General features: G+C 44.2%; 1 protein-coding gene across 1 annotated transcript in view; it reads left to right on the forward strand.

Moving 5' to 3' along the window:
* Positions 1–2,555: 2,555 nt before the first annotated feature.
* The window catches only part of LOC141051160 (uncharacterized), a 40,959-nt gene continuing 25,739 nt past the window's right edge, over positions 2,556–17,775 (forward strand). Inside the window, exons 1-8 of the mRNA XM_073548025.1 lie at positions 2,556–4,254; positions 4,384–4,563; positions 4,637–4,760; positions 4,848–4,942; positions 13,857–14,006; positions 14,136–14,315; positions 14,398–14,521; positions 14,605–14,702. Of these exons, the coding sequence (XP_073404126.1) occupies positions 4,078–4,254; positions 4,384–4,563; positions 4,637–4,760; positions 4,848–4,942; positions 13,857–14,006; positions 14,136–14,315; positions 14,398–14,521; positions 14,605–14,702 (1,128 nt within the window). The 5' untranslated portion in view covers positions 2,556–4,077. The remainder of the gene's footprint in view (positions 4,255–4,383; positions 4,564–4,636; positions 4,761–4,847; positions 4,943–13,856; positions 14,007–14,135; positions 14,316–14,397; positions 14,522–14,604; positions 14,703–17,775) is intronic.

Here is a 17,775-nt window from a genome sequence, read left to right on the forward strand (position 1 = left end):
CCTTGGTCATCTTAATGAGCGATACCTCGTAACCCTTAACACAGGCGCAGGAGACCTACGGAGAAGCAGGGGGGGCTGCAGAGACGTGCCAGGAGGGGGTGAGTAAGGTCTCTGACACTCCCCCCTCCCCCGCCGACCCCCGGTATATGACTTGTATAAGCCAAGAGGGGGACTTTCAGCCCCAAAAAATGGGATGAAAAATTCGGCTTATACGCGAGTATATACAGTATTTAGCATTATTAATTCCATGGTGCTGTACATGAGACGGGGTTACATCAAAATACAAATATCACAGTAAACAAACTAACAATGACAGACTGGTACAGAGGGAAGAGGACCCTGCCCTTACGAGCTTACATTCTACAGGATTATGGGGAAGGAGACAGTAGGTCGGTGGTTGCAGTATCTCCAATGGTGTTGAGGTGGCAGCATGGTCATTGCAGGATGTAAGATTTTTTTTGAGAGATGGGTTATCAGGTTCTGTCAGAAGGATCCAAATGTAGTGGATAACCGGACGTGTTGGGGCACAGAATTCCCAAGGGTGGGGGATATTAGGGAGAATCCTGGAGATGATTGGGTGAGGAGCAAATAAGCGTGGAGTAGACAAGGAGGTCTTGGGAGGACCATATACAAAGCCCCCCCTTTCATTTGAGCCCCAGTGTGCCTAAGCAAAATTTAGCGCCTACATGGTTGGCATTTCTGTAGTGATGAGAACCCGCCTAATTTATAGGTGCATGTCTCCAGAATCATGAGCTGGACATAATGGACTGATGATTGCAAAGTACTGGTCACTACAGCGTACTAGTCACTACAACGGCAGTTTGCAATTTTCACTCAGCAACATCCACCGCTGCTTGTTTCTTCAAAATCGTCGCTACATCTGTAGATAAATTCCCAAAGGGTTATAATTTCCAAAATGGGGTTACTTGAAGGGAGATTCTGCTTTTCCAGCACTTAGGGGCTCTTTATATGGAATCGCAAACTGTTCTTGGAAAATCTGCCTTCCAGGAGGCAAATAGCGCTCCGTCAGTCTCATGTCTCTCCGTATGGCTAAGTCACATATGAGGTATTTCTACATTCAGCAGAAATTGTGGGACAAATTTTGGTGCCAATTTAACCCATTTCCCAGTATGACCATGTACTACTTGGGGCTAACACACTCTTGGTGATAAAAATGTAAATTATTTTATCTTCACTGCTTGATGATATAAAATTCTGTGCCACAACGGTGGTGTCAATATACCATATATACTCGAGTACAAGCCAACCCGAGTATAAGCCGAGGCACCTAATTTTGCCACGGAAAACTGGGTAACCTTATTGACTCCAGTATAAGTCGGGTATGCATTGTCCCCTCATCCCTGTCCTGGAATGCATGGCTCCCCGTCCCTGTCCTTGTATGCATGGCTCCTTAACCCCTATCCTTGGATGCATTGGTCCCCCATCAATGTCCTTGTATGCATGGCTCCTTATCCCCTATCGTTGTAAGCATATTTCCTATTAAAAAAAAATAAACTTCCTACTTATCTAGCATGCGCGTCCTCGCAGCATCTCAATCCGGTGCCTGCAGCTCTTTCTGCAGAGCGATCATGTGGCCCCGCTCATTAAGGTAATGAATATTCACTCCACACCTATGGGAGTGGAGAAGCATGCATATTCATTACTTTAATGAATGGGGCCACGCGATTGCTCGGCTGGAAGAGATGCTGGCGCCAGAAAGAACGAGATGCAGCAGAGCACGCAGGAAGGTGAGTAGGATGTCTTCTGGAAGCCGGCGGCGGTGGATGTCACTGTGCGCTCGCTATCAGAGAAATTAATATTCATCTCTCTTTAGCAGCGGCACAGGCTGTAGCCACAGCCGCCGGCTCCTGCCTCTGTGACCTGCCGCTCCCCCTCCCCCACCAGTTTTCTGAAAAAATTGACTTGTGTATAAGCCAAAAAAAATGTGCTGGAAAACTCTCTGCATGTACACGAGTATATACGGTAATCACTGCACCCCTAGATGGATTCATTGAGAGGTTTAGTTTGTAAAATGGGGTCATGTATGGGGGGGGGTTCTCCTGTGTTGGCACCTCAGGGGCTCTGCCAATGTAAATTGGCAACTTCAAACAAGTGCCGCAAAATCTGCACTGTAATATGGCGTTTCTTCCCTTCTGAGCTTTGTACTGTGCCTCCAAAGTAGTTTTCGACGACTTATGGGGTATCTGTGAACTCGGGATGAAATTGCACAACAAATGTTTTGGTTCATTTTCTCCTGTTATCCTTGTGAAAATAGAAAATTTGGTGCTAAACAAGATTTTTGCTGGAAAAATGTTACCAAAATGGTGTCATTTGTTGGGGGTTTCCACTGTTTAGGCACATCATGGGCTTCAAACATGACATGGCGTCCCCTAATTATGCCAGCAAATTTTATATTCAAAAAAGTGAAATGGCGCTCCTTCCCTTCTGAGGCCTGCCATGTGCCCAAAGGGTAGATTTCCCCCACATATGGGATATTGGCATGCTCATGAGAAATTGCAGAACAATTGTATGGTCCATTTTCTCCTGTTACCCTTGCAAAAGTAAAAAAAAAAAATTAGGTGTAAAGGAAAATTTTTGTAAAAGAAAAGTAAAATTTCCCGTGAAGCTCCTGGGGGGTTAATAAACGTCATGAATGTGGTTTTGAGTAACTTGAGAGGTGCAGTTTTTAGAATGGTGTCTCTTTTGGGTATTTTCTGTCATATAGTCCCCTCAAAATCACTTCAAATGTGAGGTGGCCCCTAAAAGAATGGTTTTCCAAATTTTATTGTAAAAATGATAAATCTCTGGTCAGCTTTTAACCCCTATAACTTCCTAACAAAAAAATATGTTTTAAAAATTGTGCTGCTGTAAAGCAGACATGTGGGAAATGCTATTTATTAACTACTATGTGTGCTATGATTCATTTAAGGGCATAAAAATTAGACGTTGGAAAATTGCCAAATTTTCACCAAATTTCCGTTTTTTTACACGCAAACGCAAGTCTTATCAAAGAACTTTTACAACTATCATGAAGTACAATATGTCAAGAGAAAAGTCTCAAAATTAGTGGGATCCATGGAAGCGTTCCCGAGTTATTACCTCGTAAAGGGCTACAGTGGTCTGAATTGTAAAAACTGGCCCGGTCAGGAAGGTGAAAACAGGCTTTGAGACGCAGCCTCGTCCATCCCTTCTCAGCCAATTGCTTAATTGTCCTGACAGTTGGAGGCAGCAGAGTTGTGTACCCTGACAAACTGTTGGCAGCGGTGGGATCTGCGTGATCTCCCTGTTGTCATCTGTGATAGGCGCTATGATTTCCCTTCAGTAGACTGACTGACCGATCTGCTGTTCTGTCCATACATCAGTGTGTCCACAGCACCGACGCTGTCTCCGTTCTATGTAAGTTTTTCTTAATACTTGATATGTGCATTGAAATCACCTGCTGTCACTTTTCTGTTGGCTGCACTTTAAATGTTTGCCTAAGCTCCCCACTCCTATCCCCTCCCAACCCCCGACGAAGCATTTGTGTTATGGTGGGTGACCTTATTGTTGCCAGTTATTTATATTTATTGTTTGTGACTCCTATGTGGGATATACATCCATTTTCATATTTGGACAATTGTTTTATGAATTGTTTATAATAAATTTTCCACTTTTTAGTAATTGCAATCATTATTTCTGCCCCGACACTAATCCACTTCTCGGTTTTCTCGGTGTATGCAGCGCCTTTCTGGGACAATCACATTTACTGGGATTACAATCTTCTGTAGCTTCTATTAATATTCTATCATTATCTGTTACTGACGTCCCCGGTTCTGCCGTCCCGATCTCCGTGGATGTTCCCAACACTTTATAACTTTGTCTTGTTTTTATGAACTATTTAGGAAAGATTAAGATAATTTTAGATTTACCGTTTAGATTTGTTCTGTTTTTTTTCCCCCCGCGCTGGATTGGAGATATTCTGTGGTAAATCTCTGTATGTGACTATAATTGGATTGTGTGTCATACCGAGGTCATGACTGGATGTAGTGATTATGTGAAGCCGGTAACAGCTTCAGAGATTTCTTACATGGGATCTTTATGATGTTACATCGTCATTTTCTCCCCATTCAGGTCCCTGTAATATTAGATCCTCTCAGTGGAGATCTTCTATATAAGAGAATTCTCCTGAGTGACCCTACAAGGATGGACAGGGACAAGATGGCGGAGAGGATATTACACCTCACCCTAGAGATCCTCTTCCGGCTTACTGGAGAGGTGAGAGATTCTGATGACTTCACATTACATCATTCTTATCTATGTGAATAACAGATGGACAGAACTGGAGAGGTGAGGACTTTGGAAATGTCTGTAGTGAGATTTATTAATGTTTCTCTCCATAACCAGGATTACACAGTAGTGAAGAAGACCTCTAGTGAGCGCTGTCAGGCCCCTGAGTCTGAGGGATGGAGAAGAATCCTGAGCCCAATCACAGAGCCTCCACTTCACCCCCTGATACATGAGGACATCAATGACCAGAAGATCCTAGAACTCACCTACAAGATGATTGAGCTGCTGACTGGAAAGGTGACACTGCTGGGACATTATACAGTAACGCTATGAAGGGATCGGGGGATGACGGTGTCATTGTATGTGTCAGGTTACTATAAGATGTCAGGATGTCACCGTCTATTTTTCCATGGAGGAGTGGGAGTATTTAGAAGGACACAAAGATCTGTACAAGGACGTCATGATGGAGGTTCCCCAGCCCCTCACATCACCAGGTAATAGACAGGATGAAATATGCACCACAGCCTATAATTATATGAATGTAAAGAATTAATTCAGTCCCATTATGTGTTTTCCTCCAGTTCTATCCAGTCAGAAGACACCAGAGAGATGTCCATGTCCTCTTCTCCCACAGGACTGTAAACAAGAAGTTTCCAATGTTCCTCAGGATCATCAGGTAGATAGAAGGTGTCATTAGATCTCCCTTATGATGTGTAGAAGGCTGTAAAGGTCTTGTGTTCAGTCTTGTTTTATCCACCATTATAAGGGAAGAGTCATATGGATAGCTAGCTCAAACTGGGATCGCATCGCAATGCTCATACTGACCGGCGGCTCTCCTGACCCTGACCCGAGCACGACAGGGAGACTGGGAGGTAAATTTCTCAGGGATAGAGCTTCCTCTGATCAAAACACGGTTCTGAGATGTTTTGGAGCCAGTCGACAGTGATGAATATTGAGATATGTATTGATCTGATATTTATGGGAGATATATTTTCATCATCAAATAAAGGGACAAACATAATACATTTACTTACATCATCATTAGGCCATTCTAACCCCTCCAACTAAATAATGTTCCAATGAATGATGCTATCCAGGCCATGGTTTATCTCCATAGACAGGTAAAATTACGATAAGCATGACGACAATATCTACCTCCTGGGACCTCCAGAGGTGTTGAAAATCTGAAAGTTATTTCTTTTAGACAATTATGAGATCCCAAATACAATTCACAGCCAGTCATGAGCTCACCAAGGGGCGATATGTGGGCATAACTTTGTTCTAATAAAAAGCAAAATTTAGGTTTGGTTGTTTGTCATTCCTGGAAGGTACAGCTTGTTGTGGGTTCTGTCTGTTTTCTAATGGAATTGCACCCTCTGCTGAGCTCTGAGCCATTTCCATAACATCAGGTTTAGTAACTTTCTTTTGTATCTCTTTTATCCTTTGTGATTGTATCTACCTTATTGTTTTGTTCCCATTTTGTAACATCTTGTATATTTTTTTTTTTATATAAATGCTGCCTACCTTTCTGGATGAAATATTTAAAAATTTAAGCCCTTCCCGACATGTGCTGTACATGTACTGCTCTGCGGTAGCAGCATTCGCGTAAACAGCATGGCCTCACGCTAAGCGCTGCAGCAATTTGGTGCGATTGTCTGCTCTGTATGAGGGCTGACTCCCTGTAGCAACGCCCACGATAGGTGCTAGCAAAAAGAAACAAATATTTTTCCAATAAATAAATTTATATATGTAAATAAAGTAAACAATAAAAGTATGCATTTGGTATTGCTGTGTCCGTAACGACCCGCTCTATAAAACTGTCCCACTACTTAACCCTTTCAGTGAACACCATAAAAATAAATAAAAAATGAGGCAAAAAACAATGCTTTATCATATCGCCGAACAAAAGTGCAATAAAGCGCAATAAAAAAGATGAATATAAATAAAAATACCACTGAAAACGTCATCTTGCACCGCAAAAAACAAGCCCCCGTACAGCTTCATCAGCAGAAAAATAAGTTATAGCTCTCAGAATAAAGCGACGCAAAAATAATTATTTTTTTCTATAAAATAGTTTTTATTGTGTAAAAGGGACAAAACATAAAAAAAAATTATAAATTGGGAATCGCTGTAATTGTACTGACCAGAAGAATAAAACTCTGCCTCATCAATTTTGCAACACGCGTAACGTTATAAAAAACAAAAAGCAATTCCTGAATTCTTGGTTTTTGTTCATTCTGTACCCAAAAATCAGAATAAAAACCAATCAAAAAGTGTCATGTGCCCGAAAATGGTACCAATAAAAACATCAACTTGTCCCGCAAAACACAAGCCCTCAAATGATTCTGCCTGACAAAATATGAAAAAGTTATAGCTCTCAAAATGTGGTGATGCAAAAACTAGTATTCGCAATAAAAAGCGTCTTTTAGTGTGTGACAGCTGCCAAACATAAAAACCTGATATAAATCTGATATCGCTGTAATTGCACTGACCCAAAGAATAAAGTCGCCTCATCACTTGTACCGCACGAGAAATAGCGTAAAAAATAAGCAAAATCAATTCTTCTCATGCTGTTGATATTTTCATTCTGCCTCCCAAAGATTGCAGTAAGACTTGGCGCACATTTATCCTACGCTCTGCGCTGAGCGCTTACACCGGGTTTCTGTGTAAATCTCTGAAATACGTGATTCAAACGGAACCCCCTGTGGAAGGTTCCCTATAATGAGGCAGATGTAGGCACTGTGGACGCCATCTGACCTGTGATCCGGTGGTATCCGTCTCTTTAGGATAGCATAAAAGTGCAGTTGGCCACAGTTTTGTGCACTTCTGAAAAGAAGGACACCGCTGAACTGAGGCCAGACGGAGTACAGAGTAACTGGGTTTTCAGGTTCTGTCTTAAGGATCCAAATGTGGTGGATAACCGGACGTGTAGGGGCACAGAATTCCAGAGGATGGGGGATATTCAGGAGAAATCGTGGAGGCCATTGGGTGAGGAGCAAATAAGCGTGGAGGAGAGAAGGAGGTCTTGGGAGGATCAAATCCAAAGCCCCCCTTTCTTTTGAGCCCCAGTGTGCCTAAACCAAATTTAGCATCTACATCTTTGGCATTTCTGTAGTGATGAGAACCCGCCTAATTTTCAGGAACATGTCTCCAGAATCTTGAGCTGGGCATAATGTACTGGTGATTGCAACATACTGGTCACTACAGCGGCAGTTTGCAATTTTCACTCGGCAACATCCACTGCTGCTTGTTTCTTCAAAACACCCATGTAGTCAAATTCGTCACTACATCTGTAGATAAATTCCCAAAGGGCTATAATTTCCAAAATGGGGTTACTTGAAGGGGGATTCTGCTTTTCCAGCACTTAGGGGCTCTTTATGTAGAACTAGCTGGAGAGCCCGGCGCTGCCCGGGCATAGTAGCTAACTGTGGTTAGTTATAGAAAATTATAATTGTACTCCATCCCATAGTCCCGTGCCCATATACCCATCAAACATATCCACCATCCCATAGGCCCGTGCCCATATACCCATCATACATATCCTCCATCCCATAGTCCCATGCCCATATACCCATCAAACATATTCTCCATCCCATAGTCCCATGCCCATATACCCATCATACATATTCGCCATCCCATAGTAGAGTGCCCATATACCCATCACACATCCTTCATCTCATAGTCCCATGCCCATATACCCATCGTACATATCCTCCATCCCATAGTCCCGTGCCCATATACCCGTCATACATATCCGCCATCCCATAGTTCCGTACCCATATACCTGTCATACATATCCTCCATCCCATAGTCCAGTGCCCATATACCCATCACACATCCTCCATCCCATAGTCCCATGCCCATATACCCGTCATACATATCCTCCATCCCATAGTCACCCATTATGACGACATAATGAGCGGCGGGGCTTGCAACCTATGATGACATCAGCGTTGCCATGGCAACCATTATGACTTCATAATGAGGGGCGGGGCTTGATATACACACACTTTTTCCCCATTATATAGATAGGAGCAAAATTGGTGAATTGGAACATGCGGGGTTAAAATTTCGCCTCACAACATAGCCTAGGACACTCTCTGGGTCCAGACGTGTGACTGTGCCAAATTTTGTGGCTGTAGCTGCGACGGTGCGGATGCCAATCCCGGACACACACACACACACACACACACACACTGAGCTTTATATATTAGATCTGCAAGCTAGTCTAGGAAAATCTGCCTTCCAGGAGGCAAATATCGCTCCGTCCCTCCCATGTCTCTCCGTATGGCTAAGCAGTACTGTACAGTCACATGAGGTATTTCTACATTCAGCAGAAATTGTGGGACAAATTTTGGTGCCATTTTTACCCATTTCCCAGTATGACCATGTACTACTTGGGGCTAACACACACTCTTGGTGGTAAAAATGTAAATTATTTTATCTTCACTGCTTGATGATATAAAATTCTGTGCCACAACTGTGGTGTCAATATACCATATATACTCGAGTATAAGCCGAAGCACCTAATTTTGCCACGAAAAACTGGGTAAGCTTATTGACTCCAGTATAAGCCGGGTGTGCTTCTTATCCCCTGTCCTCGTATGCATTGGTCCCCCATCACTGTCCTTGTACGCATGGCTCCTTATCCCCTATCCTTGTATGCATGGCTCCTTATCCCCTATCCTTGTATGCATGGATTCTTATCCCCTATCCCCATATGCATTGGTCCCCCATAACCGTTCTTGTATGCATGGCTCCTTATTCCCTATCCTTGTATGCATGTCTCCCTCCTCCCTTCCTTTTATGCGTGGCTCCCCCCTTCCATCCTTGTATGCATGGCTTCTTATCCCTTATCCTTGTAAGCATGTTACCTACAAAAAACAAACACCTACTTACCAAGCCTGCACTCCCTCACAGCATCTCATTCCAGTGCCTGCAGCTCTTTCTGCAGAGCAATTATGTGGCCCCGCTCATTAAGGTAATGAATATTCACTCTACGCCTATGGGTGTGGAGAGGCGTGCATATTCATTACCTTAATTAGCGGGGCCACGTGATCGCTCGGCTGGAAGAGCTGCTGGCACTTGAACGAAAGAGATGCAGCAGAGCATGCAGGAAGGTGAGTAGGATGTCTTCTGGAAGCCAGCGGCTGCAGGTGTCACTGTGCTCGAGCTATAAGAGAAATAAATATTCATTTCTCTTTAGCAGCGGCACAGGCTTTAGCCACAGTCGCTGGCTCCTTCCACTGTCACCTGCCCCTCCTCCGCCAGCTTTCTGGGACAATTGACTCATAAGCCGAGGGGGGGCATTTTCAGCACAAAAAAGTGCTAGAAAACTCTGCTTATACACGAGTATATACGGTAATCACTGCACCCCTAGATGGATTCATTGAGAGGTTTAGTTTGTAAAATGGGGTCACTTATGGGGGGGTTCTCCTGTGTTGGCACCTCAGGGGCTCTGACAATGTAAGTTGGCACCCTCAAGCAAGTGCCCCAAAATCAGCACTGTAATATGGCGTTTCTTCCCTTCTGAGCTTTGTACTGTGCCTCCAAAGTAGTTTTCGACAACATATGGGGTATCTGTGAACTCAGGAGAAATTGCACAACAAATTTTGTGGTCCATTTTCTCCTGTTATCCTTGTGAAAATACAAAATTTGGAGCTAAATAAGATTTTTTTTTGCGGGAAAAATGTTTCCAAATGTTTAGGCACATCATGGACTTCAAACATGACATGGCGTCCCCTAATTATGCCAGCAAATTTTACATTCAAAAAAGTGAAATGGCGCTCCTCCCCTTCCGAGCCCTGCCATGTGCCCTCACATATGGGATATTGGCATGCTCAGGAGAATTTGCAAAACAATTGTATGGTCCATTTCCTCCTGTTAGCCTTGCAAAAGTAAAAATAATATAGGTGTAAAGGAAAATGTTTGTGGAAGAAAAGTGTAAATTCCTGTGAAGCACTGAAAAGTTTATAAATGTCATGAATGTGGTTTTGAGTGCATTGAGTGGTGCAGTTTTTAGAATGGTGTCTCTTTTGGGTATTTTCTGTCATATAGTCCCCTCAAAATCACTTCAAATGTGAGGTGGTCCCTAAAAGAATGGTTTTTCAAATTTTATTGTAAAAATGAGAAATCACTGGTCAACTTTTAAGCTATGTGCCCACGTAGCATTTTTCAAGCGGTTTTTTTTTTTCCTGAGCAGAAACGCATTCCCTTGCCAGGGAAAACGCATGCGCTTTTTGACATGCGTTTTTGACGCGATTGTCAAGCGTTTTGACATGCGTTTTCCCATGCGTTTTTGCCCATATAATTGATGGTATGCGGAATCGCGGGCGATTCCGCAAAATTAATGAACATGCTGCGTTTTTTACCGCTAAGCGATTCCGCAGCGGTAAAAAACGCACCATTGGCACAACATGTGCGTTTTCTATTACAAATACATGGAATGCTTGTTTTAAGTGTTTCCGCGGCAGAATTGCGCGTTTAAAAACGCCACGGAAACGCTTAAAAAAGAGCTACGTGGGCACACAGCCTTAAACCTTCGAACTTACTAACAAAAAAATTGTTTATAAAATTGTGCTGCTGTAAAGTAGACATGCGGGAAATGTTATTTATTAACTATTATGTGTGCTATGACTCTCTGATTTAAGGGCATCAAAAGTTAAAAGTTTGACAATTTATAAATTTTCACCAAATTTCCATTTTTGTCACAAATAAATGCAAGTCGTATCAAAGAACTTTTACCACTATCATGAAGAAAAGTCTCAAAATTAGTGGGATCCATGGAAGCGTTCCCGAGTTATTACCTCGTAAAGGGACAGTGGTCTGAATTGTAAAAACTGGCCCGGTCAGGAAGGTGAAAACAGGCTTTGAGCCGCAGCCTCGTCCATCCCTTCTCAGCCAATTGCTTAATTGTCCTGACAGTTGGAGGCAGCAGAGTTGCGTACCCTGACAAACTGTTGGCAGCTGTGGGATCTGTGTGATCTCCCTGTTGTCATCTGTGACAGGCGCTATGATTTCCCTTCAGTAGACTGACTGACCGATCTGCTGTTCTGTCCATACATCAGTGTGTCCACAGCACCGACGCTGTCTCCGTTCTATGTAAGATTTTCTAAATACTTGATATGTGCATTGAAATCACCTGCTGTCACTATATGCACCTTTTCTGTTGGCTGCACTTTAAATGTTTGGCTAAGCTCCCCACTCCTATCCCCTCCCAACCCCCGACAAAGCATTTGTGTTATGGTGGGTGACCGTATGGTTGCCAGTTATTTATATTTATTGTTTGTCACTCCTTTGTGGGATATACATCCATTTTCATATTTGCACAATTGTTTTATGAATTGTTTATAATAAATTTTCCACTTTTTAGTACCGTATATACTCGACTATAAGCCGACCCGAGTATAAGCCGACCCCCCTAATTTTGCCACAAAAAACTGGGAAAACTTAATGACTCGTGTATAAGCCGAGGGTGCACAGTGTGTGGCCTCAGTTATCTGCAGTGTGTGGCCTCAGTTATCTGCAGTGTGTGGCCTCAGTTATGTGCACAGTGAGTGGCCCCAGTTATGATGCACAGTGAGTGGCCCCAGCTTTGCTGCACAGTGAGTGGCCCCAGTTATCTGCACAGTGAGTGGCCCCAGCTTTGCTGCACAGTGAGTGGCCCCAATTATGATGCACAGTGAGTGGCCCCAGTTATGCTGCACAGTGTGTGGCCCCAGTTATCATGCACAGTGAGTGGCCCCAATTATGATGCACAGTGAGTGGCCCCAGTTATGCTGCACAGTGAGTGGCCCCAGTTATGCTGCACAGTGAGTGGCCCCAGTTATGCTGCACAGTGAGTGGCCCCAGTTATGCTGCACAGTGAGTGGCCCCAGTTATGCTGCACAGTGAGTGGCCCCAGTTATGCTGCACAGTGAGTGGCCCCAGTTATGCTGCACAGTGAGTGGCCCCAGTTATGCTGCACAGTGAGTGGCCCCAGTTATGCTGCACAGTGAGTGGCCCCAGTTATGATGCACAGTGAGTGGCCCCTGTTATGCTGCACAGTGAGTGGCCCCAGTTATGCTGCACAGTGAGTGGCCCCAGTTATGCTGCACAGTGAGTGGCCCCAGTTATGCTGCACAGTGAGTGGCCCCAGTTATGCTGCACAGTGAGTGGCCCCAGTTATGCTGCACAGTGAGTGGCCCCAGTTATGCTGCACAGTGAGTGGCCCCAGTTATGCTGCACAGTGAGTGGCCCCAGTTATGCTGCACAGTGAGTGGCCCCAGTTATGCTGCACAGTGAGTGGCCCCAGTTATGCTGCACAGTGAGTGGCCCCAGTTATGCTGCACAGTGAGTGGCCCCAGTTATGCTGCACAGTGAGTGGCCCCAGTTATGCTGCACAGTGAGTGGCCCCAGTTATGCTGCACAGTGAGTGGCCCCAGTTATGCTGCACAGTGAGTGGCCCCAGTTATGCTGCACAGTGAGTGGCCCCAGTTATGCTGCACAGTGAGTGGCCCCAGTTATGCTGCACAGTGAGTGGCCCCAGTTATCATGCACAGTGAGTGGCCCCAGTTATCATGCACAGTGAGTGGCCCCATCATGTTGCTGCTGCCGCTGCCTCCCTTTAAAAAAAAACAAAAAACCTGTATAGTCACCTCCGTCGCTGCCCCCTGCTCATCAGCGTTGTGCTCTGCAGTGACTGTGCAGGCAAAGAGCGATAGCGCTCTCTGACCTGAATGTCTCTGCAGAGGACGCAAGACAGCAGAGCGCAGGGACAGGTGAATATGCCTCCCAACCCCCCGTTCATACTCAACGGGTCCTGGCGCTTGTCTCTGCAGCTCCCCTGCTTGTTCCATGTTGTCGGCGCTGCTCTCTTCCTGGTTCAGCGGTCACGTGGTACCCGCTCATTAAATATGCGCATATTTAATGAGCGGGTACCGTTTGACAGCTGAAGCAGGAAGAGAGCAGCGCCGACACCATGGTACAAGCAGGGGAGCTCCAGAGAAGGGTGAGTATGATCTGACACCCCCGCTCCCCCTCCCCCGCCGATCCCCCCCCCCGGTATATGACTCGTGTATAAGCCGAGAGGGGGACTTTCAGCCCAAAAAAATGGGCTGAAAATCTCGGCTTATACACGAGTATATACGGTAATTGCAATCATTATTTTTGCCCCGACACTAATCCACTTCTCGGTTTTCTCGGTGTATGCAGCGCCTTTCTGGGACAATCACATTTACTGGGATTACAATCTTCTGTAGCTTCTATTAATATTCTATCATTATCTGTTACTGACGTCCCCGATTCTGCCGTCTCGATCTCTGTGGATGTTCCCTGCACTTTATAACTTTGTCTTGTTTTTATGAAATATTTAAGAAAGATTTAGATAATTTTAGATTTACCGTTTAGATTTGTTCTGGTTTTATTTTTGTGCTGGATTGGAGATATTCTGTGGTAAATCTCTGTATGTGACTATAATGGGATTGTGTGTTATACCGGGGGCAGGACAGGGCCATGACTGGATGTAGTGATCATGTGAAGCCGGTAACAGCTCCAGAGATTCCTTACATGGGATCTTTATGATGTTACATCGTCATCTTCTCCCCATTCAGGTCCCTACAATATCGGATCCGCTCAGTGGAGACCTTCAATATGACAGAATTCTCCTGAGTGACCCTACAAGGATGGATAGGGACAGGGACAAGATGGCGGAGAGGATATTACACCTCACCCTAGAGATCCTCTTCCGGCTTACTGGAGAGGTGAGAGATTCTGATGACGTCACATTACATCATTCTTATCTATGGGAATAACAGATGGACAGAACTGGAGAGGTGAGGACTCTGGAAATGTCTGTAGTGAGATTTATTAATGTGTCTCTCCATAACCAGGATTACACAGTAGTGAAGAAGACCTCTAGTGAGCGCTGTCAGGCCCCTGAGTCTGGGGATTGTAGAAGAATCCTGAGCCCAATCACGGGGCCTTCACCTCACCCCTTGATACATGAGGACATCAATGACCAGAAGATCCTAGAACTCACCTACAAGATGATTGAGCTGCTGACTGGAGAGGTGACACTGCTGGGAATGCTGGGACATTATACAGTAACGCTATGAAGGGATCGGGGAATGACTGTATCATTCTATGTGTCAGGTTCCTATAAGATGTCAGGATGTCACCGTCTATTTCTCCATGGAGGAGTGGGAGTATTTAGAAGGACACAAAGATCTGTACAAGGACGTCATGATGGAGGTTCCCCAGCCCCTCACATCACCAGGTAATAGACAGGACTAAATACACACGGCCTATAATTATCTGTATGTAAAGAATGAATTCAGTCCCTGTATGTGTTTCATCCAGTTCTATCCAGTGAGAGGACAACACCAGAGAGATGTCCCCATCCTCTTCTTCCACAGGACTGTAAACAAGAAGATCCCAATGTTCCTCAGGATCATCAGGTAGATGGAGAGAAGGTGTTATGAGAACTCGCCTATGATGTGTAAAAGGCTGTAAAGGTCTTGTGTTCAGTCTTGTTTTATCCACCACTATGAGGGAAGAGTCATATGGCTCTCTAGCTCAAACAGGGATTACATCGCAATGTTCATACTGGCCGGCGGCTCTCCTTACCCTGACCCGAGCATGACAGTCATGGCCGAAAGTGTTGGCACCCTTAAAATTGTTCAAGAAAATTATGTTTTGTTATATACAGTTGTGGCCAAAAGTATTGACACCCCTGCAATTCTGTCAGATAATACTCAGTTTCTTCCTGAAAATGATTGCAAACACAAATTCTTTGGTATTATTATCTTCATTTAATTTGTCTTAAATGAAAAAACACAAAAGAGAATGAAGCAAAAAGCAAAACATTGATCATTTCACACAAAACTCCAAAAATGGGCCAGACAAAAGTATTGGCACCCTCAGCCTAATACTTGGTTGCACAACCTTTAGCCAAGATAACTGCGACCAACCGCTTCCGGTAACCATCAATGAGTTTCTTACAATGCTCTGCTGGAATTTTAGACCATTCTTCTTTGGCAAACTGCTCCAGGTCCCTGATGTTTGAAGGGTGCCTTCTCCAAACTGCCATTTTTAGATCTCTCCACCGGTGTTCTATGGGATTCAGGTCTGGACTCATTGCTGGCCACCTTAGAAGTCTCCAGTGCTTTCTCTCAAACCATTTTCTAGTGCTTTTTGAAGTGTGTGTTTGGGTCATTGTCCTGCTGGAAGACCCATGACCTCTGAGGGAGACCCAGCTTTCTCACACTGGGCCATACATTATGCTCCAAAATTTGTTGGTAGTCTTCTGACTTCCTAACGCCATTCACACGGTCAAGCAGTCCAGTGCCAGAGGCAGCAAAGCAACCCCAAAACATCAGGGAACCTCCACCATGTTTGTCTGTAGGGACCGTGTTCTTTTCTTTGAATGCCTCTTTTTTTCTCATGTAAACTCTATGTTGATGCCTTTGCCCAAAAAGCTCTACTTTTGTCTCATCTGACCAGAGAACATTTTTCTAAAACGTTTTAGGCTTTTTCAGGTAAGTTTTGGCAAACTCCAGCCTGGCTTTTTTTTATGTCTCGGGGTAAGAAGTGGGGTCTTCCTGGGTCTCCTACCATACAGTCCCTTTTCATTCAGATGCCGACGGATAGTACGGGTTGACACTGTTGTACCCTGGGACTGCAGGGTAGCTTGAACTTGTTTGGATGTTAGTCGAGGTTCTTTATCCAACATCCGCACAATCTTGCGTTGAAATCTCTTGTCAATTTTTCTTTTCCGTCCACATCTAGGGAGGTTAGCCACAGTGCCATGGGATTTAAACTTCTTGATGACACTGCTCACGGTAGACACAGGAACATTCAGGTCTTTGGAGATGGACTTGTAGCCTTGAGATTGCTCATGCTTCCTCACAATTTGGTTTCTCAAGTCCTCAGACAGTTCTTTGGTCTTCTTTCTTTTCTCCATGCTCAATGTGGTACACACAAGGACACAGGACAGAGGTTGAGTCAACTTTAATCCATGTCAACTGGCTGCAAGTGTGATTTAGTTATTGCCAACACCTGTTAGGTGCCACAGGTAAGTTACAGGTTCTGTTAATTACACAAATTAGAGAAGCATCACATGATTTTTTGAACAGTACCAATACTTTTGTCCACACTCTTTTTTATGTTTGGTGTGGAATTATATCCAATTTGGCTTTAGGACAATTCTTTTTGTGTTTTTCCATTTAAGACAAATTAAATGAAGATAATAATAACAGAATTTGTGTTTGCAATAATTTTCAGGAAGAAACTGAGTATTATCTGACAGAATTGCAGGAGTGTCAATACTTTTGGCCACAACTGTACATGTTTTTTGTGTGTATTGAAAAAAAGACAAATTGGACATCATTTTTACAAAACCCCCAAAATGGTCCAGACATTATTGCCACCTTCCTAAAATTGTGAGTAGACAACTTTTGAATGCTCATCAGATGCTTGAAACAAATTCAGCTGTGGCAAATAACAGGTGTGGGCAATATGAAAATCACACCTGAAACAAGATAAAAGGAGATAAATGTACTCAGTCTTTGCATTCTGTGTCTGTAAGTGTCACACTAAGGGTCCCGTTACACTTAGCGATGCTCCAGCGATCCCGACAACGATACGACCTGGTAAGGATCGCTGGTGCCTCACTACATGGTCTCTAGTAAGCTGCCAAACAGGCAGATCTACTCAACGACGCAGCAACGATACAGCGATCTGTATAACGACCTCGGCAGTCGTTGGGACCTTGTCACACAGTATCTATTGTGACGACTCAGACCTCAATAGGCATGCTTCAGCATTGCCTTTTCCACGCCCCTCTGCTCCGATTGGTGGCCACTGCTGTGCTCTCATTCTCTGATTGGGCAACCTCGTCATAAAAGACAACGTAGTAGCGCTCCCATCCATTGCTCCCGAGCGCTGTGGATCGTATTATACGGTATTCCTGCAGCGTTTCCGTGCGTGTCACTAGTGCGTTCTTCGTGGATTTTACTACGCGGCTTGCTTCAGCATCCCTGTCTGAGTCGCTACAGCGCTATTTATTCGTGGATTTTACTACACCTTGTGGTTGCTCCATCTTGCAAGGTAGGCATTGTTTGGGGTCTCAATTTAGGATTTTTGTTGTGTTTCCTTTTTTAGGTCAGCTATCTATTATTTTTAATCATAACTCTATTCTACATTTTTTTTATGCTTTTACACTTGAAAGCAAATGGAGGGCTGCTTGGCTTCTATGTGTGTACATACGCTTTTGCATGGGCAGCCATTTTAGTTTTCCTGCCGCGCCCACCCCGGCCCTTGTAGGATATTTGTAACATTTCCTTTTATAGGTCAGCTATCTATTAGATTTAATCATAACTCTATTCTACATTGTGGTCATGCTTAAAGGGTATGTGCACACATAGTTTTTTGTCTCTGCGGATTTTGTAGAGAAAACCGCAGGAGATCCGCAGGACAAAGTGCTGCGTTTTTTCTGCGGTTTTGCCCTGCGGTTTTCACCTCATAATAGAT

This window comes from Dendrobates tinctorius, unplaced genomic scaffold, assembly GCF_039654945.1.
Source record: "Dendrobates tinctorius isolate UK_male_01 unplaced genomic scaffold, ASM3965494v1 ptg000155l, whole genome shotgun sequence".
In the NCBI taxonomy this organism is placed as follows: Eukaryota; Metazoa; Chordata; class Amphibia; order Anura; family Dendrobatidae; genus Dendrobates; species Dendrobates tinctorius.